Consider the following 22,136-nt stretch of genomic DNA (forward strand, 5'->3'; position numbering starts at 1 on the left):
AACGAGAAGAAAGGGGTTAACCGAGGGGCCCGATTTTTATTAGTCACATCATAAGAAGCCAACTAATACTGACACCAAGGACAAGATAGGGTAAATTACTTGTGTTTAATATGGAAAATGGAAGTGGATGAAAAAACTATTTGCCATATTAGGCATGTGCAACTAATTTCCCCTATGTTGTCTTTGGTGTCAGTGTTTGTTGGCTTTTTATAATATAAAGAAATGGTACTTGCAGTGAAAAATTTTAATAAATTGTAAATTTCGAAAATTTGAAGTTTTAAAATTTCAGAAGTAAGAATTATTTTACGAATTCCCAGGACATTTCTGGTGGATAGTATCTTTTCAGCAAGTGCTTATCAGCAAATTGCAAGAAGGTCAAGCTATAATTGCACAGTCATGTGCGCCTTCTCGTGCAGTGCTGATCGCATGGCTCAAGGCATCCAAGATTTGAGCATGTTGCATTGCGCGGGGCTGTAAATCTTGGACGCCATGGCTGATCATGCTTAGTGCTCATGGCTGTCAACAGATGACACCCACAAATTAAAAACAAAAGTGTAAAAGACTGTGGATATTCGTCCTGAGAAAAAAGAAAAGAGAGAATGTTGCAGTTTCGCCAGAAAGGCACAGCATTGATGGCGACAGCAAAGAAACTATATGAAGTAAGGTTTTTGGTTTTATCGGAGTCGCATGCTCTGGCAAACATGAACAGATCTCACTCAATGACCACGAACACTAGCTGTCGCAATGCGAGCGAACATTTTGCACTGTATCTCGGAAACTTGAGATTACACGACCACTAACGTCGGGGCAGAAACACAATGCACATCAAGGCACTAACCATCTCGGCTAGCCCTTTGCACTTGCTGCAGATTACTACCAAGATATGGTGTGTAGCCCACATATGGACAGCCATGCACAGCCATTGGAAGGGTAGAGGAGGAGACGCGTGTGCTAAAGTGAGAGGGCACATGGACGTGCATCTCCTGCTTCCCCCCACCCTCGCACGTGCTAGACCACGTTACTGCGCGTTCAGCACCTCCCAAACCCCCTTGCACTAAGGGAATTGTCAGCTCTTGTGTTTCTCCATGCGTTCTGGCAAGCTGCCATGCATCGCGGCCTCAGCAAACTCTTTGCTGCATGTCGCATCCTGCCACATGCACTTCGACAGCGCTTGCCGCTCAAACTTTTATGTGGAAGGACACTTGCAAAAAGCTTTTGCCAACATTTTCATAGTATTTTGCTAGATTTACCAGCCATGCAGGCTCCAAGTATTTGCTTGAAGTGACCGAAAAATTTGGTAAACCAAAACCATGCCAAGAAATTTAATTGCTTAACTGCAAAAAAGGGTATGTGGTTTTCAATGGAACTAAGATTGGGAAATTAAAGTAGTTTGTTGCATCAAAAATTTTGTTAAATTGAGGTTCATTATATCAAGGTTTAACTGAATACTTGCACAATAAATGCACTCGCATAATAAACGCATGCACAACTTTACTCTTGAATATTAAGATTTCTGTCTTTCCACTCATAATACAGTAAAACCTCGTTAAATCATTCCCACTTAAACAGTAGTTTCATTTTAAAAATAGTAAAATCAAATTCCCAATTCAGCAGCCATTGAACATAATATGTTTTTTGTCCACATAAACCGTACCAGCTTATTGCATACGTATTGGTTAACATGTAGTGCTTCCACTTTTCGTTGCATAGTCATGTAGGTATGTAGTCCCCATCGGGTGGCCCGTCAGAACAACAAGCCTCAGAGGTCGGAACAACAGCCTCCAAGCGCCCTGTGCGTATACGCGTGAAGTCACATCAACATCATTTCGGCGTCGTGCAAGCCAACGTTACTAGACTAGGTTCAGTTTTCAAACTCCTGTGACTGCGTGGACCCACCGCCGACCCTCGCATCTCGTGGCGCTGCTGTCACACTTTGCTCGGTTAGCACGGTGCAGATGGCGCGGCGAAGCACGGTTCGTGGCTGTTCCCATGTTTTGGCTATTTGTATACATGAGGGTTTTGCTGCAGTCTCGGTGCTTTTCGTGATACCAGTGTGCGTTTCCAATGCTGCGTGCATTTTGACGAGTTTACGGCCAATATCATCCAATTTTATTTGGTGATGTGAATGCATATTTATGCTCCATTCCTGCAGCAAGAACCTGCATTGAATGAGCAAATCTGCGCGCAAGCGAGCAAAGCTCGTGTAGGTTTTAACATTGCACTTGTGAATGTGGTGTTCTGATGAAAGAAATAGTGCTCGCTTCATATTTTTTTTTTTTTTTAAGTCTTTGCCTCCTCCTTCGACTTTCCCACTGCTGCTGCTGCTGCTGCGAGCTGCTGTTGCGCACACCGCCTCGGGGAGTAGGGTTAAGAGCATGTACATAGATGACAAGCACGAGTAAGAGAGGAAAGGCAACAGGAGAAACTCATTTTCACCCCACTGCGTCAAATGTGCACAATGCCCTCTGGAGCTCCCTGGTCGTTGCCACATTAGCCGCTTGGCAGTGGTAATTATCCGTGACTCCCCTCAGAAGCATTGCAGAAACTGCGGCGCTTCCCTTTCTACTAACATGCGAGGCCAGAGGGGACGCAGATAGAACTGTAGAGAGAAGAGGAGAAGAAGGAGAAGAGGCAGTTCCCATACAAGAGGGGGGGAGGTGAAATGAGAAGTCAAGGAAACCCACTGCTATACGACAGCGGTTACGTGGAAACAGGATAAGCTTAAGTTCAAGGTATGGTACAGTACGTTGCTGCTATTCCTGAAAAATAAACGCCATGCAGATATGTCAAGCGGGTAACTTACGCAGGGCGTGCAGAAGCAGAGCCGCATTAATTAAAGCGCACCGCAGGGTCCAGAAGACACTACGGAAGCGGTTGACCGTAAAATCAACACTTCTGTGCCTGCCGCATTAGCTTTATGGCTGTGCTATTACTAGAGGTCACGGATTTGATCCCGATTGCGGCAGCTGCATTTCGATGGGGGCTAAATAGCAAACGCACCTGCACTTAGATTTTGGGACACATTAGGACATCATGGTGTCAAAATTAATCTGGAGTTCGCCACTACAGCTTGCCTCACAATCTGAGTGTGGTTTTGGCATGTAGAGCCCCATAATCCAATTTCACTTTAATACTTCTGCCACAATCCGATGTGCCACATCAGAAAATGACAATGCTCAACCCTCTCGGAGGTTATAAAATATGGTGCACAACAATGCCTCAAGCAAACACTTTTCCCTGTGTGTATTGTGTACTACGCCGACAAACAGCACTGATGCCCGCAAGCTAACGTTTAACATCAACTCACCACTCTCGTGTTAGACTAAACATTGAAGACATTAACCTTAACCGTAAACATCAATGCTAATTTTGTCCATCAAAGCATCCAACACGGAAAGCTTCGCTTATACTGATTCCCACAGGGGAAAATTTTTTTCATCCTGAAATGAAGTTCTGAGAGTGTATATGACGTAGTAGTTCTGCGTTTTAAAGATTGTGCGTAGTTTAAAGATCTGCAAATGCTTGTTTGCCGACACTTGGAGATACTCAAATTATTGTTTTTTAATTCCACTTAATTAGATAATATACTCAATCAATTAATCAACTTTTCAATTATTATGATTAGGTTAGAAGTGCCAATGAGAAAATTGTAGAGCGACATGAAAGACTTCCGATACAGCTTTCTGTTCCTCGAAACGTGCTACATAAAAGTTTTTCTGAGTGCGAAAGAAGCCCACAAATGCACGTAAAATTGCTGCGTAACTGGTCGCTCAAGGCACTTTGTGTGTTTTCGCAGGCTCATTTCATGCTCGGAAAAACACTTTTATATAGCCCGTATTGAGCAACAGAAAGCTGTATTGGAGGTTTTTATGTCGCTCTACTATTTTCTCATTGACACTTTTAATCTAATTATTATATTTGAGAAGTTCACTCATTAATTCAGACTAATTATCTGATTAGCCGGAATGAAAAAAATAATTTGAGTATCTACAAGTGACGGCAAACAACATTACCTTCGTTCTGTCCAGCTATGTGGCATTTGTATATTTTAAAACTCTGGCTAAAGTTAGCTGGGCCACCCTGTAGATAGACAGAAGGTGCCTTAACCCTTTGAAGGTTTTCGCCGTACAGGTACGGCGGCGGTTTTCTGTCCCGCAAGGTCTCTGCCGTACCGGTACGGTTTCGACCCTCCGTTTGAAATTTCGCGCCATAATGACGATACATGCTCACTGGGAGGTGCTGTCACCTCTTAGGACTTACAAGAAGCGTTTGAAATTTGCGCTACCTTCTTGGGGAGATAAACAGAACTGATTTCTAGCTTCAGCACGTCGCGCAGACTGCGGAAACACCCCTTTTGCGGTTTCGGTTTCGCCGCGTGATCGCAACGGAGGCGCCCGAAGCATGATTTTTCTCTTTGTCGGCACTCTCTTGCAAGGTGGTGGAAGTTGATTTCTATCTTGATTGGCGCTGCTCTTAGCTTGTTTATCACCGCCACTGGCGAGGTATTCTCGCTCTCAGCAGCAACGCGCTTTCGGTTCCGCTGCGTGATCGCAACGGAGGCGCGCGAAATGTGATTTTTCTCTGTGTCGGCACGCTCTCGCAGGGGCGGCGGAAGTTGATTTCTATCTTGATTGGTGCTGCTCTTAGCTTGTTTATCACCACCGCTCACGAGGTATTCTCGCTCTCTGCGGCAACGCGCTTACGCGAGAGGGTGCCTCAGACTTCTGCCCAAGGCAGCCGCACGCAGAGAAGATGTCATGTGTGCGCCAACACAACTCGTCGCTCCAAGAGGAGAACAGACACGTATTTTAGGTGTGCAGACTGCGATAGTGCATAGACCCGTGTTTTCAAGGAGTACCACACTCTGAAATACTACTGAATATTTTGCAGTTCTCTGAGTGATGCCGACACCAAAATACTGTTCCTAATTTTTTGTTTACTATTTATTCGCGACTTTATACATTTTGTACATTCAAGATCCGCAATAAAGTAATTTGACCACCTGGGAAAGTTTTTTTCGAAATAATTCGACCCTCAAAGGTTTAAAATTATTCCTACTATTTTAAAAGTGCACCGATCGGTTTCCTGACCTCTACAGCTGCTGATGAGTAACACCTATTAGTACTAAGTGATTAATTACCCGACTGACCTGCGGACAGCTACAACAGCTGATTATAGCAACTTTAGTATTAATAAACTAATTGTTTAATTACATGACTAAATAAAAATTGAGGGCCACTGCGCTGACGAAATATCTGATTTGTATATATTATGTTATAGTGAAAAGTTAACCCTAGGTGGATGAATGCAAAAGCATTGCCACCACCAAAGGTCGACAATTCGACTCCCACCAATGATTGTGGGTTCGAGTGCCTTAATTAATTCAATATTAATTAATTTTGTCTTAATTCCCACAAAGTTAGTGGGTTTGGCTCCTACTAATAATGGTGGTTTCGAGTGCTGTAATGAACCCTATCGTAATTAAACCTGTGCCTTAATTCGCTCTACTTTAATTAACTTCACCTTAACACCAAAGGCCGTGTGTCAGACTCCTACTATAGGTTGTGGGTTCAAGTGCCTTAACTATATCTTAGAAACTAGGTTTCAAATAATTTCTCCCTAGTTAACACCAACGGTCGCGGGTTCAACTTCCACCAATAGTCGTGGGTTCGAGTGCCTTAACTCTATTTTAAATAATTGAGCCTTAATTAATTTCGCCTAAATCGCTCTGCTTTAACTGATGCCGTCAACTGCTTCAATTGGCTCATTTGAGCTCCCTTGACTTTTTGGACCATCATGCAGTCGCGCTAACGCTGCCTCATGAACCACACAATGCATTTGCATTAAAAATTAGTTAGTACTAATCAGCAATAGCTGATTACAGCTACTAATCACCTACACACAGCTACCCATCAGCAACAGCTGACTAGTAGGGCGCAGTGGATGGCTGGGGCTGTTGCGGCCCTGGACTAAGGACTCCACAGCGCGCTCCGGGGGAACGCAGCAGCATTTTCACAGCTATGCACACTTTTTTAATCTGCTAAACATGAGACTATGAAAACATTAAATAATGCATCGGTGAAAACACTTGCTGTATTCGTAAGTTGTGAAGTCAGAAGACCCGAGCACCTTCGCCAACGCCGAGCTGCATCCGCGTAGAGCTACCTGTGGTGCTCCCGCTCTCCGGCGGCAAACCAAGGCATGGGGGCGCCCGCGATATACAGCACCTACGGAGAGTTAAACAACTAAACCTGGTCTATTAACGTTGGTGCAAGCAAGGACTGGCATCATGCCGAAACTCGGGTAAAAAACACCGGGCGCTCAGCGTAGAAGAAAAATTGGATATCGTTCATGCTATCGAATGTGGCACAAAGAAGTTGGTGCTGGCCTGTGACAGAGATCTACCGCTGACTACGGTGTGTGGCATTTCGAATGCGAAGAAGTTGCTCGGCAGCGCTGCTGCGACCGCGAAGAGATGTCGTCTACGAGGTTCGACTTTCCGCCATCGTTGCTTTTGTTGCTGACGTGTCGCCTACCAGCAGTGATGAGGACGACACGGAAAGCGACAGCACAGGTGATTCAGGCCCGACAGTGGCAGAAGTTGTACATTACGTCAGCCTCATGAATGCAATCGTTGAGACGAGAACAGCACCCCGCAATGAAAAAGGTGCCCCGCAACTTCTGCAGCGCAACCGCATCCATGCACGGAGAATATGCAATGCCAACAAGGAATCGGCCATGTGAGTGTTTGCCGAGAAGAGGGAGCTGGCTGAAAAGCAGGCTTGCAGCTTCAGTAAAAGTGTGAGCCCAGTGTCGTCGCCATTAGGCCGCCGTGGCATCAAACAAAAACAACAGACTTTGGCATGCAAAGTTAATAAATACTGCATGTTTCTGCCCTTTCATCGCACTCTCTCTGAGTTTCGTTTTTGATGGGTAAGTGGGCAATATGCTATTTCGGTTAAGCAGTACTACCGTTTAGTACACACTTTTTCTGAGATCCTAGGCCAACTACAGTTTAATGAGGTGTCACTTTAAATGCAACTACAACTTTGGTCCCGTGCAGTCCCGTAATCGAATGGCCGTGCTGTACTTTTTCGGGGATGCTAGAATCTATTATAGTCCCATGCATGTTTAGAGCTAGCATCCTTAATCTCGATGCCAATTGGTGTGTCAGCGCAGCAAAACTAGAGGCTAGGGTTTGATGTTTGATGATGGAACAGCTGACGGCAAAGCCATGAGAAGGGAACACTGGGGGTGCAGCAAGCAAGCAGTAAGAACAGGCTGAGCGTTATCGCGGTTGCTTGGGACCTGGCGGAAAGGGCGACCGCAATAATGCTAAGCCTGTCCTTACCACGCGCATGCCCATCCCCCTCAGTGTTCCCTCATCATTGCTTTGCCATCAGCTGCTCCATCATCAATTTGTGATATGCCTGGGGTGGGACAGAGAGTTTATCCTCTCACAGATTAGAAATGCTGGTGAGACAGTGATAAACTTGGACATGCTGATGAACAGGACGGCCCAGAAAAGAACCTCACAGAGTTCACTTGTAAAAACAGCAGGTGCTGAAAAGCAGCACTCCGCTGGGATGCTTGCGATAATCGCAGACGGCCGGAAGCAGCCACCGTACGTTATCTTCAAGAAGGATATATCAAAAGCCGACTTCCTGACATTTAATGGCTGATTGGGTCTGAACTGTCTGGGGACTTAGTTTTCTCCTTCTCTCGTCCCTCCTCATGCTTGACAGTTATCATGGCCACCTAGAAAAAGACGTACACCAGACACTACAGGAGCTACACACCGAGAAGTGATCATTCCGGGCGGGCTCACTTCCCTGACCTTGGATGTGTGTGTGAGCAAGCCTTTTAAGGACAACGTGTGACGCTTATACATGAACTGGATGGCACCGGGGAGGGCATGGTCACCTGGCACCAACCGGCAAGGTTAAGAGACTGTCCGTTGACACTGCCAAGGAACTCTGAGCTCTGACACCGGAGGTCAGGCGGGAGAAGTCCATCCTGGCCTCTGCTACCTATGTGGACAATGTTGAGCTCTTAGTGCCGCAAGTTGGGAAGGCTCTTCATTCAACTTTGACGGTGCGCCTTGAAAACTTTAGAGCTCTTCAGTAATCAGATGGGGAATGCTCAGCAATAAAGAACTATTGTTCCAATGGTTGGCCTAGACCTGACTGGTTGGCATTAAACATGACTCGCTATTGGGAACACTGGGGCAACTTTTCCATCTGCAATGGTCTCCTACTCATAGGAGAATGCCCTGTTGTGCTGGCTCTACTGCGCTAAGACACAGTGAAAGGGACATTAAAGACTAACACTAAGTCGATCGACAGGGACTGTTTAAATACCATTCCAGAAACCTCGCAATGCTTGTTTTGTGCCAAGGAAAGACTTAGTTCATGAGAAAATTGCATCTGTGTGAATTTTGAAAAATACATTTTTCAAAATTCAAATCTACTGCTACCCAACTGGGGAAGTGGTGTCGTTGCATTCGCCATCCCCACCCTTTGCTGCGGCGCCCGACAGACAGCGGTACCGAGCCAAGACAGATAAAAACAGAGTGGCAGATTTCCCACTGCAGCTCCTTTTTGGCCAAGTAGCGTAGACCGTTCTAAAGTGGTTCTAGACCGTTCGTGCATCCTGCAGCATCATGTGGAAGTTGAATTCTCTGCTACTTGCAGTTTGTGCGAGTTTCACAAGCCAGCAAACACAGCACTACATGATAGCTCCTGAAACGCAAAAGCGGAGTCGAGAGAAAACGAAACCGTCGACTACCAGCGTTGTTGTCAAAGGTAATTTCAATGAGTTCTTTTGTCTAAAAATGAAGTAGAACTGGACAGGTAGCATTTCATTTCATCTTACAATTCAAGGATGTTTTGAGCAAGGAGTGGTTCAGTACTAGTGGCAGAATTTAACTGAGGAGTGCTTTCATCATCGGGCAAATACTTGAATTTCCCGGGAGTCTCTAATCATGTCCTGCATTTATCTCAATTTCTCGATTATTAAGGCGCTGTTCACGATAACATTGACACCTTACAGATTCTCGAGCACTAATTTATCACCTTAGCTTGACTTAATATTTGCCTTTAGTGCCCCTTGAACCTGCTCCATGATAGTCACCTGGGTGTTAACTGGTGTTTGGCACTAGCCAGTGAGTTTGTGTGCTGGCCAGGTCTCAGCAGCCAAGTGAAAACTGCAGTGGCAAACTGTGGTGTGTGCGCTACAACAAGGATCCAACATGGCAAACCGATAATACTGACAGAAACTCCTGCAGTACCCTGGGAGCGAGTGGCCTCAGACCTGTTTCGTTTGGATGGCCAGGAGTTCTTACTAGTGGTGGACTACCATTCTTGTTGCCCGGAAGTCATCACCCTCTGGTTAATGCGTGCCATAGCCATAATAGTGGCGCTGAAGAGCATCTTTGCCAGAAACGGCATTCCGGACACTGCGCATATTGACAACGGACCGCAGTTTGCCTGCAAGGCACTTCAGAACTTCGCCTTCAGGTTTAGCCATGCTACGAGCAGTCCTTGCTTTCCCCAGTTTACTGGTGAAGCAGAGCAAATGATCTGAACAATCAAGTACTCGCTCCGGAAAGCCAAAGGCCCGTTCCTGGCGTTGCTGCCATGCCGAAACACCCCTGGAATGTCTGGCCACGGTCCCGCCCAACTACATTGAAATTTCCGGGTTCATCTGGAACGAAATGTCAACACACAGTTGCACATGTACTTTACCATTCGAAAGAAAGCTCCAGCGGAGGTGTGGTGACCAGACCCTCGGCCATAGCGCGCGGCAATGAAGACACAGTAGTTGCTGTGAGGGGTGTAGGCACGCTCCCCGCACAGGTCATGTGCTCTGCTTCTTATTGTCCATTGTGCGCCCCCTGGTGGTGTCAGTTACCACACTTCCTCCCCCCTTAATACAACAGATTAACAGCATATAAGCAGTTGCAGTTCAAGGAGAAAACCGAAGCACCAGATGGCGTTCCCTAGTGCTCCGACGAAGCCGAGGTGTGGAAGGAGGTGGGGAGCAATTGGTGCGTGTTGATGTTATGGTGTCACTGGTCTCCAGCTGATAGGGCTCGCCAGAGAGAAGTGGTCGACTCCCCAAGCTTGTCGCTGCTTCGGGTAAACCACTGTCAGTTGTACCTCCGGTTCCTGAGGATAAACTCAAATGTGGTTCCGAGCATGCGGTAGAAGGGCTGGAGCACCGATGGTTGTGCTGGTCGGGCATCGACTGTGGCCTTACATAATCGAGATGCCAGGTCCATTGTCGCCCATCATCTAATTGTACCTCCACCTGCGAATTGTGTTGCCTGGTGACAACAGCAAGAATACAGCTCGAACCTGGCCGAAAATTCCTGGTGAATACTCTGTCTCCTGGTTGTGCTGGCACCCTCAGTTTCGTTCTTTGATCATACTTCACCTTCTGAGCGAGTTGTTTCTGGAGGACTGTTTTACTTAGGTCCAGCCGCAGCAGATCCAATGCAGTCTTGAACCTCCGTCCCATCAACAGCTCAGATGGGCAACACCTGGTGACCACGTAAGGGGTCGACTCATATGATAACAGTATTCGTGCAATTTGTGCACGAAGGTCCCCTGGGCCAACTTTCTGTAATTTTACTTTCGTAGTTTAAACGGCTCTTTCCACTGCACCATCAGAAGCAGGGTGATAGGGCGGTACTAGCATCCTGTTCAGGCCGTTCTTCAAGAATGTCTCGTACGCTTCACTCGCAAATGCAGGTCCATTGTCCAATACCACCATGTCTGGGAGGCCCTGATTTGCAAACATGAACTGCATGCATGCAGGTCATGCATGCAGGTCAACGTTTGTCATGCAGGTCAACTACATACCGCTGAGGGTGATGAAACGGGAAAAACTTCTATCCATTTGGACAATACATCAATTGCAATAAAAAATATAGGAATTCCGGTAAGGTCCCACATAGTCCACGTGGATCCTTGACCAGGCCCTGTCTGGGAATGGCCACGGCATCATAGTGACACGTGTACTTATATTTATCGGGCGACCACGTTTCGCCACCTAACAAATGTTATCGCACAGCGCGGGACGCGCCTGCATGTACCCGAAGTTTCTGGAAAGTTATCGATGCTTCTATACGCTGTCTTTTGTCGCCGAACCTTGTGTTATCTGATTTCATCGCTTGACGCGAATGGTGTAAAACTTTGTGGAAGGCACGCGGGTCCCAACGATTAGTCTGGAACATTCGATGACTGCTGTATAAAAGCCGATGCGCTGGACCCGCTGATCAGATTTTCGACGATCGCCAACTGTGTTCGCCGCTCTCGTTGTGCTTTAAGTGTAGCCTGTTTTGTGGGCACAGGTTCACCCAATAAAAGCTAGTTTTGCCTTTCACAGTATTGCTACTGTGTTCTTTGACGTCACGACCACGTGACAATAGGCACTGGTCTCAATTGTCTCTGTTGTTGGCAGGCGAAGCACTCTTGAACTGTGGTTGCAATCTCGCTATCTAACGACAGCCACCACACATGACTTAGGGCAATGGTTTTCATTTTTGTGACCCCAGGGTGGCTCTCGTGTAGTAACTTGAGGACTTCCCCTTGGAGACTGGAGGGTACCACAACACGGTTTCCCCAGACCACACAGTTCTGATGTGCACTCAACTGATTGAATTGCGACGTGTATGGCCCCCCCTCTGATGTCAAGTCTTGAACATGACCAGACCATAAATCCTGTAGCACTCTTGACAACACCGGATCTCTTCCACCTTTGATGAAAGGACACGAGGATAGACACTGTCAAGTATGAATACCTCCACAGGCGCCCCTGGAGAGCAATCAATTGTTGGCAAGGGGAGTCTACTCAACCCATCTGTATGGGCCATCAGGCTTCCAGGCCTATAGCTCAAACTGCACCCTGCCAGCAGCAACGCCCAACGAAGATGGATGCGATCTGTATGCGAGCATGTCTCCGGAATAGGCCTTCCAGCACCTAACAGGCCCAACAAGGGTTTGTGGTCAGTAGCAGCTTCAAATTTCCATCCCCAGAGATACTGCCTGAACTTTGTGACACCAAATATGAGACCAAGCGCCACTTTATCCAACTGACTGTAATTCTTCTCAGTGGTTGAGAGGCTTCTTGATGCAAGGCTATCAGTCGCTCTTTTCCAGTAGGCTCTCTCTGTGCCATGACTGCCCCCAGGCCATGAGGGGAAGCATCAGTGATCAACAGCGTGGGTTTGGAGGGGTCATAATGGGCCAAGACAGGGGCACAGGTGAATAGCTCCTTGCTCTTCATGAATGCACATTGCTCAACTGCCGTCCAGCGCCACTTTGCTCCTGTGGTAAGCAAGCCGTTTAATGGCTGCAGTACATCTGACAGGTTAGGGAGAAACTTTCTATAGAAGTTCACCAAGCCCAAATAGCTTTGCAACTCTTTCACATCTTGAGATTTTGGAGCATTCCCTACTGCTTCAGTCTTGGCAGGATCTGGATGCAGCCTGGCAGCACTTATTATGTGGTCTAAGTACTGGACCTCAGGTAACAAAAACTTGCATTTTGCAAGTTTCAGCTTCAAGCCCACCTCTTGCAAGCACTCTAGTACCTTGCAGACGTTTGCCCAATGTTCGTCGTCATTCACACCTGTTACCAAGATGTCATCGAAGTAAACTGCGACATGATCAAGACCTCCCAGGAGGTTTTCCATTTCTCGTTGAAATATGGCTGGGGTGGAAGCAATCCCAAATGGCAGTCTCGTGTATTGAAACAAGGCCTTGGGGGTATTGATAGTGACGAACTCCTGTGACTGTTCTTCCAGCTCGATCTGCTGGTAGGCGTCCTTTAGGTCTAGCTTTGTGAATCTTACTCCTCCCTGGAGCTTTGTGAACAATTCCTTTATGCGTGGCATGGGATACATTTCCACAAGTGCTATGGAATTTACAGTCAGCTTCAAATCGCCGCATATGCGCAACTGCCCATCTTGTTTTAGCACTGGAACGACAGGTGCTGCTCATCCGGCAGTCTTCACTGGTTGGACCACGCCTTGGTAGAGAAGTCTCTGCAAGAATTCCTCAAACTTGTCTTTCAAAGCAAAGGGCATCCGCCGGGGCTCAAAGAATCTGGGCTTGGCATCTGGCGGCACCAAGATATGAGCCTTAACCCCACGGAACGTGCCTAAACCATCTGAAAACACCTCTTGAAAACAGTCCACAGCTTCTTCTGCAGACAACACAGACAAAATAGATTCTGGCTTGCTAATTCCTAACTCAATTCCTTCATGAAGCTTCTACCAAACAATGCTGGGCACTGCCCTTTTACCACAAAGAGAGGTAGCCATCTCTCCTCCTCCCCAACCTTTACAGCGGCTGCAAACTTTCCGGGGACTCGTCGCGTGTCTCCGCAAGAACTCCTCAGCTGTACATTGCATCATTCCAAGGTGGCGTGAACTTTGTTTCACTTATGGTTAAGGCATCAGCGCCAGTGTCAAGTTCCATCTCTAGTGGAACCCCGTTAATGATAACTGCAATGCGCATAGGCGCCGGCCCAGCTGCCTGAAGTGCCCAAAGGTCGTACGCTTGCGGCATTTCACTCGCTGCAGGTGCCCCAAGCACTTCATCCACGGTGTTCACGCACCTTGAATCTGTGCGCCGTGCCTGTCTGTTTACAAACTCACTATTACCATTGCACACTCTTGCCAGATGCCCTTGCCGCTCGCATTTGTAGCAAACTGAGTTGACGTGTTGGCACTGGCGCACATGATAGGCATCACCGCAGCGGAAACATCCGCCTTCATGAGGCCCAGGTTGCACATTTGTTGCCCCCATGACAGGTCTGACTGTCAATTGGGCTGACTCTGACTGTGGTGTTGGGTGAGCGCTCAGAGTACAAGAATCCTTGCAAAGAGCCTCGATGGCCCGCAACACACTCATTGCGGTTTCCAGGTTTAACTCGTCTGTTTCCAGTAACCGCGTAAGCATTGGCACGTAGTCAATGCCACTGATGATTTGATCTCATAGCGTGCAATTTGCAGTCGTCAGCCAGTCGCTTTAACGACGCGATGTACTCACTCACCGCCTCTTTGTCCCACCTATGTCGTGAGAAGAACTTGAAACTTGCTACCACTTCCGACACCTTTGGCGCAAAGTGGTTGTTGAGGGCCTCAAAAATTGCCACTAAGTTTGCTGCAGCAGGTTTCTCAGGGGCCAGTAGGCTTCGCAGCAAGGAATACGTCGCGGCGCCACAACACATTAGAAATACGGCCATCTTCTTACCATCTGGCACGTCGTTCACCATCAGGAACAGTTCCACCCACTCTCGGTACTCGGTCCAGTCTGCAGTGTCCGCGTTGAACTCGTCTATCTTTCCAATGACCGGTGTGCTTATTCTTGCGTCACCGTCACCGGTGTCGGTTACTTCAAGCATTTTCCCTTATCGCCAGTTGTGGTGACCAGACCCGCGGCCATAGCACACGACAGTGAAGACACAGTAGTCGCTGTGAGTGGAATAGGCACACTGCCTGCACAGGTCATGTGCTCTGCTTTTTATTGTTCATCGCACGCCCGTTCATCGCACGCCTGGTGGTGTCAGTTACCAGAGGAGGTGTCACCTGTGCCTGGTCAAGCCAGGCAAAGTGCTTCACTGGACAATAATGTAGTTTTGTAGTGAAACTTGAGCAACGTCAAAGTATAATCTTCTATTCAGTTTATTTGTTAGGGTGTGTTACAATTCTGGCCAGCATTGTAACAGTCTACGTTGACAGCTAAAAAGACAGCTTCAAGCCCCAGCAATGCAATGCATCTGGAACCATCCTGAAGTCTCTGCGTCACGATGCCACCTAATGTTGATGAGAAAAAGCTAAGAATACCACAATTCATCGCTGCATTTTAACACTTTGCATGTGCAACATATGAAGAACACAATAGCGCTTACATTAAGTGCATATGAAAGTATGACTACGTTTTTCTGTGAACAGACATCCATCCTGTTATTTCCAAGCTTTTTGTTCAGCTGCCATCTTGGTTGGACAGCAAAGCAGCCTGGTCGTTCTTTACTTCGATGCTGTCTTCCCAAAGCTCGCTCCTTTGCGGGCTTCGTCAGCATCAAACTTAAACTTAAGAGAGCCGCCGTTTGCTTAGCTGTCTACTTTGCCGCTTATGGTGAGTACTGGAATACAACCTCAGAGGACCCCTGGGGAATAAGAGTTCTCTGTCTGAGACTTGCCTTGAGGAGGCGGTCGCCTGGCTGGAGGCCCTGTAAGGAGGCAGGGCTGCCTGGCTGCACAGCTGTGACAAAGACGCCAGCCTGGTTGCCGCCAGTTAGCCGCAGGCCCACGTTGCTGCCACTCTCCTTGTGGAAGCACACCAGCCGAGGCTCGGCCCCCCTGCACAGTGTTGTAACAGCAACAGCAGCGGCTTGGCCCCACACTGGTATACTAACCGTCAGGTGCCTGACGCAACAGTTCTGTGGAAACCCGCAAGCTGGAGAGAAGTAGCTAATTAAGGGAAATGGACGAGAAGAAAGGAGGTTAACCGAGGTGCCCGAATTTTATTAATCGTATAAAAGCCAACAAATAAAGACACCAAGGACAACATAGGTCAAATTACGTGTACTTAATAACTGAATTACAGAAACGATAAATTAATGGCAACGGAAGTGGATGTAAAAACAACTTGCAGCAGGTGGGGAATGATCCCACGTCTTCGCATTACGCGTGCGATGCTCTAACCAATTGAGCTACCGCAGCACCGTTTTGCCATCTACTTTCTTGGGTATTTATGTTTTTACTACTAGAACTAACCCTGGAAGTGTTAGCCAGTGCCACCACCCACAAACCTTGGCAGCATATGTGGACCATCCTTTCTGCCACAGGCATCACAAATGTGATCTTTTCGTGATCTTTGGGTGAAGGTGCCTTCACCCAAAGAGATCGTGTATGTGACGCCTGCGGCAGAAAGGATGTTCCACATACGCTGCCAAGGTTTGTGGGTGGTGGCGCTGGCTAACACTTCCAAGGTTAGTTCTAGTAGTAACAACATAAATACCCAAGAAAGTAGACGGAAAAACGGCGCCGCGGTAGCTCAATTGGTTAGAGCATCGCACGCGAAATGCGAAGATATGGGATCGTTCCCCACCTGTGGCAAGTTGCTTTTTCATCCTCTTCCATTGCTATTAATTTATCATTTCTTTAAAGGGACACTAAACGCAAATATTAAGTCAAGCAAAAGTGATAGATTAGTGCTTGAAAATCTCTGAGGTGTCAATATTATCGTGAACAGGGTTTCAGTAATCAAGAAACTAAGGCAAATGCAGGACATGATTAGAGACTCCCCTAGGACATTCAAGCAGTTGCCCGATGATGAAAGCATTCCACAGTTAAATTCTGTCATTAGTACTCAACCACTAGTTGCAAAAAAACATAATTGTTTGTATTACAAGATGAAATAAAATGCTACTTATCCAGTTCTATTTCATTTTTTGTAAGAATAACTCATTGAAATTACCCTTGGCAGGACGCGGGCGGTCAAAAGATTTCATTTTCGTTCGACTCCTCACCACCCATGCTTTCATGTTTCAGCAGTTTCGTAATCGTGTAGTGCTGTGCTGGTTTTGCTGGCTTGTGAGACTTGCACAAACACCCTGCCGCAGAGAATTCAATTCCTTGTTATGTTGTGGGTTGCCCAAACGGTCTACGCCACTTGACCAAAAAGCAGCTGCAGTGGTGAATCGACCGCTCTGTCTTGGCTCGATGCTGCCGTCTGTCGGGCTACATTTTACTCACCAACGGCAGCAAAGGGTGGCGATTGCATATGCAACGTCACCACTCCCCCCAGTTTTGGGTGGTGGGAGATTTGAATTTCGAAAAAGAATTCGGACCCTTTAGATGCAATTTTCTCGTAAAATAAGTCCTTTCTTGGCATAAAACAAGCTTTGCCAGGTTTCAGGAATGGTATTTAAACAGTCCACGTCGACTTATTGTTTGCCTTTGGTGTCCCTTTCATTTAATGAGTAAGTACAAGTAATTTGCCCTATGTTGTCCTTGGTGTCTTTGTTGGCTTCTTATGATATGATTAATAAACATAAGGCCCCTCGGTTAAACCCTTTTCTTCTCTTTCATTACATAACGATGGTCTCGAATTCGGCAACACTGATGCCTTCAGGTAGCATGTGTGGGTTTATTGACCAGTTCCCTTCACCCAAAAAGATCACGATGGGTAAAAAGCCACCTGGTAAAAAGCCACCTGGTTAGCTCAGACGGTAGTGCGGCTGCCCCTGCATGGCAGTGGCCCTGGCTTCGAGTCCCAGACCCGGACGAATTCTTCTTCAACTGCGAGGCTTTTATTTCAAGGAACCTGTATAGGTTTCCTTTGTAGCAGTTGCTACGATTGGGTGGATGTTTCATTTTCCCTTAAATAATTACTTCACTCCACCTTGCGGGTTTCCGCATAATTATTACGTCAAACTCTTGTCTTTGTTTTGAGTTGTTGACAAATTCAACTTCGCCCTGCCATCTGCAAGCCACCTGGTTAGCTCAGACAGTAGAGCGGCTGCCCCTGCAAGGCGATGGTCCCGGCTTCGAGTCACGGACCCAGATGAATTTTTCTTCAACTGCGAGGCTTTTCTTTCGAGGAACCCGTATGGGTTTCCTTTGTAGCAATTGCTACGATTAGGTAGATGTCTTATTTTCCCTTAATTAACCCTCAAGTGTGCACTGTGTTAGCAATTATTTGTCATTCATACCATGAAATTCTGCAAAGTACCTGCAACTTAATTACCAGTTAAGTTCAACCTCGATATAACAAAGTCAGTAAATCGGCAATTTTCTTGGTTATATTGAAATTCAACCTTTTATGCAAATAAGTAAACTTGCCAATAAATTTTTATTACAAAGGGGTTGCAAAATTTTCCGAATTATTGGGCAATCAGAAAAGGCACACTTTAATGAGAAAAAAACAATTTTGTTGAATTTGAGGGTTGGAATTATGTTGACATCGGCAGTGCGAAACGAAGCCAGCCATGCTTTCGTGTACACTCTGCCCCTGCAGCTGACAGTATCACCCTAAGTGCAACAATGCCATAATGAGAAGCTAGGTGAGCGGGGAGTGATTGCTTCGTCTGCCTCTCACTTCAATGCGTCTGAAACTCGCGATTAGGCAGCCTCAAGTACTACATGCACAGAAAGACAGCACACATGATGCCATGCTACCTCGGCCCGTCCAATGTTTGCACATGCGGTGGACTACCTCTAAAACAGTGTGAATGGGCTATGTATGTGCCAATCCGTGTTGACAGCCAGGTGAAGCTACGGCCGCACTAGAAAAGTAGATGAGCGGCAACCTTCCCCCCATTAGTTCCCCCTTCCTTGCCCCGCTCGCTTCCCTCCTCCCTTTCCCCTTGCTCACGCAGGAAGACTGCGCTCATTGGGCCACCATTAGTCTCGGCTCACCCTCACACGCTTGCACCCATAACATGAAGCACACGGAGCTCAACAGGATCTTATCGCACTTGGACTTTATACAGAGCCTGATGCTACTCCGATTGATGGTTGTTCTTGGTCGTGCAGGACGCAACTTGAGAGGTGCGTGTGCAAGCAACCGCTTGTAATTCAACCATCTGACCATCTGTGTTAGTGTAAATTTGCATTTATTATCTCAGCATTCCTTCACAATGGCAGCGAAATTTCGTTGTACAGAAATCACATATAAACACACTTCATCTTATTGAGGTTTAAAATACATATTCTATAAACAAGAACTTATAAAAGGCTAAATACTTCATTGTATTAAGAATTTCATTATACTGAAGTTCATTACATAGAGGTTTAACTGTACGCCAAAACTAGGAGGCCAACAAACCAAAAAGTTTACCACCCAAGCACTCCGTATAGATGGTTAACCAGCGTAGCTGATACATGCAGCCCCGGTGTTTATCACTGTTTTAATCCCTACGATGCATTAAAGTCTTTCTCAATTATTAGTTAGATCTTTGTGTTCCTTAATGAGGTTGCACACATGTTCGGCTGTGACAGAGAGAATGACGTCCGTGACGGTATGCCCGCAGTCTGCTGTTGTCGCTTAAGTTAGATGTATCGAGTTTACTCGGCGGCATGGTTAGCAACATCCGCCCACCCTCACTCTTGTGATTCTTCAAAATTAAATTGCTTCGAAATTCAATCTGTACATCACGTAAAACAATGAATGGCTCATACCCCTTAGCAATGGCTCATACCCCCGTAAATGCGGCCATGCCATAACGACGACAGATGAGAAGTTAAATTTTATGCTGGAATGATGAGTGGCAATGGAGTCAGCTGTGGAAGAAGACAACGATGAACTCGGGAGCAGTGGCATGAGCGTGTCGCGCGGTTGCACCGAGGGGCACCAACAAGCTACCTGTGGAAGAAGACGACGACGCTCATATTTTCGTTCTGCTTAGCCACATAAAGCTTTGCTTTAAAAACATGAAGGGAAACTGAGGACTGAGGATGTCCAGTGGAATGACCAGTGGATGTGACATATACGGTTTAGACTCGTGCAAGGGCCACACTTTTCTTTCACAATTTTGATGAGATGTGGCCTTTAAGCGGTTGTGAACATTTTGCTCAAAATGGTGCCGGCACAGAGGCGACTTGTGCACAGCCCAAATCCTCGGAAGTACCACTGCATCAAAGAAAAACATGTAGCTCTTTCCATCTAGTAGTTACACATAGAAGTATGCAGCTCTCAAAGAGCATACCGCACGACCAAGAGCGACCATCTGACAATGTATTTCGCTGCAGTATGTCTAGATTTGTTGATAAAAGGAAACTCGTGCATAGGTGTTCAGTTTCAGGAAAGGGCATATACGCAGTCAGTAAGTGTGAAGTCAGGCGCTTTCGTCTGCTGATGCAGAAGACGCTGTCTGCTCCGATTGGGCTGTTGGCTACAGCCCAGGGTGACAAGTGCAGTACATAACGTCATAGCCTCTGCTTGGCACTACAATTGTTTACATGAGCCTGCACGAAGTGTAGGTTAAAAAAAAGTAGCCCTAGAGTAAATGCAGAAAATAGGAAGACAGAAGGTAGACTAACCTAAGTGTACTACACACATGGAGGAAGCTACGGATGCTGGGCTCGAAGTGTGTACGAGACAGCCATTTTGAAATGTTGATGGCGATATACTACTGTAGATTTAGGGTCGAACTCAATTCTAACACGCACAAAATTTTTGGACCCGTTTATCAGAAAAAGAGTTCATGTTAGATTCGAGTAAATACAGTAATCTGCCGCGTGTGCAAAGAGTTGTCGTGCCGAGATGGCGTGGCATTATGCGCTATCCTCTCACGCGTTGAGTGCTGGAGGTTGCGTAATCTCGAATGTCAGAGATGCGTTGAAGCGAGAGGCAGACTAAGCATTTGCTCCTTGATGCTGGGGAGCATATTTTGTCACCCGATCTTAAATTCAACAATGATTTCTTTTCACATTTAAATTTGCCTTTTCCGATTCGGAAAATATTGCAGTCCCTTCCACACAAAAAGTTATTGGCGACAGTAGTTATTTGCATAAAATATTGAATTTCAATCAAATGAAATTTCAATGTAACGAAGCAAACTGCCAGCTTTATTTGAAGGAAAAAACCAGTCAAAAACACAAAGGACAAGAGGAGAGGTTCACACCACAAGGACTGGACTATCAACTGAGCTTTATTAGAATCGGTGTAGTCCCAGCAAGGCCAGCAGAGCATGCGCAACTGCATCAACGCTAATCACAGAGCATGAAAAGACATGAAGCTCCTGAAAGAAAACAACTTGGAAAAACTTTCGCGAAGTGTCATGAATTGCAAGGGGAACCGCCTGCAAGTGTTCTTTTCAGCAAAAACACACGAGGTGGGTTGCCCTCTGAGAGCCATCATCACGGAGAACAGGTTCATGGCAGAAGTTAGTGAGTCAGTTTCTTCAGCGACAGTTGACGGCCCTCCCAGTGCAGGATCCATTCAGCGTGGCTAGCTCAGCAGTGTTGGTAGAGGTCCTTAATAGTGGGATCCCTGGTGTCAACATGGCCTTTTCAGTTGGCATTAAAGACCTCTTCCACAGCATTCCCCATGATGAACTCTTTGTAGCTGTGCGTGAACTTATTGATCACTGCAGTGCTGTAAACTTCCAGAATGCCTGTGGTATGTCGGTGGATGCCTTTCTAGAGCTCTTATGCTTTTATCTGTCATCCACTGTTGCTGAATTCAAGGCTCCTTGTTCCTTCAGAAAAAAGGAATATGTATTGGCTCTAGTGTTGCCCCAGTGCTTTCCCAGATATTTTTAGCAAAATTTGACAGGAAACTTCAAGGCTTCCTTCTAAACAAGCGTGTATGCAAAGTTTTTAGGTATGTGGACGATTTTTTAGTACTTTTAGAGCTTTTACCAAATGACACTCTGCCCGCAGCAGTAGACGATGTATTGACTGCTTTCAAAGCTTCTTCACGCACTCTTAATTTCACTCATGAACTTCCTAGCAATCATTCCATCAGGTTCCTAGAACTGCAACTAACATTATTTGATAACGGGCATTTGTGCTGGGTGTTTTCACCTAGGGGCAAGAAAGCTCTTTTACCATTTGGGTCTGCATATTCAAAGATTGTAAAAAGAGGGATTGCAATGAATTGTTTCCACAATGCACTCGAAATAAGCTGTCACCACGCTATTAAATGTAGCTTTGACGCACAATTCCAACGTTTAAAGCCGCAGGGTTCCCTCCGCCTCTTTTGAAAGCGGTGGCTGAATCGCTGCTTCAGAGGCTAAAGAAGGAATGTACGAAGCTCGTAGATGGTGGGGCAACTGAACGTAGGAAACTTGAAGTTATGCCGTATGTGCATAAAGTGAGCCACATCAAGAAGGTTGCCGCCTAGCAGGGAGTAAGTGTTGTGTTTTCTGCCCCTTGTAAGCTTTCGGGTCTGTGCTCGCGCATTTCTGAAGGCAGGGCAAAGAACCACGTTTGCACAACGCAGCATGAAAACTGTTTTACGGCATGTGCTGCAGGGGTTGTCTATAAGTTCCCTCTCACGTGCGAAAGGTTTTACATAGGTCAAACTGTTCAATGTATTAATGAGCACCTGAGTGAGCACCACTCCTCCCTGGGGTCAGATAACAGTGCAAACTTGCCTCGTCATTGCAATGAAA

The 22,136-nt window shown here is 46.5% G+C and overlaps 1 protein-coding gene and 1 non-coding gene across 4 annotated transcripts in view; both read right to left on the reverse strand.

Moving 5' to 3' along the window:
- The window catches only part of pyd (zonula occludens-like protein polychaetoid), a 468,585-nt gene that overhangs the window by 196,252 nt on the left and 250,197 nt on the right, over window positions 1-22,136 (reverse strand). For all 3 annotated transcript variants that reach the window (XM_075693885.1, XM_075693886.1, XM_075693884.1), the window contains exon 10: window positions 15,213-15,372. In XM_075693885.1, coding sequence (XP_075550000.1) covers window positions 15,213-15,372 — 160 coding nt within the window. The remainder of the gene's footprint in view (window positions 1-15,212; window positions 15,373-22,136) is intronic.
- On the reverse strand, window positions 15,663-15,735 carry TRNAT-CGU (transfer RNA threonine (anticodon CGU)). Its single transcript has one exon. It is a non-coding gene; the product is annotated as a tRNA-Thr (tRNA).

This window comes from Dermacentor variabilis, chromosome 5, assembly GCF_050947875.1.
Source record: "Dermacentor variabilis isolate Ectoservices chromosome 5, ASM5094787v1, whole genome shotgun sequence".
Lineage (NCBI taxonomy): Eukaryota > Metazoa > Arthropoda > Arachnida > Ixodida > Ixodidae > Dermacentor > Dermacentor variabilis.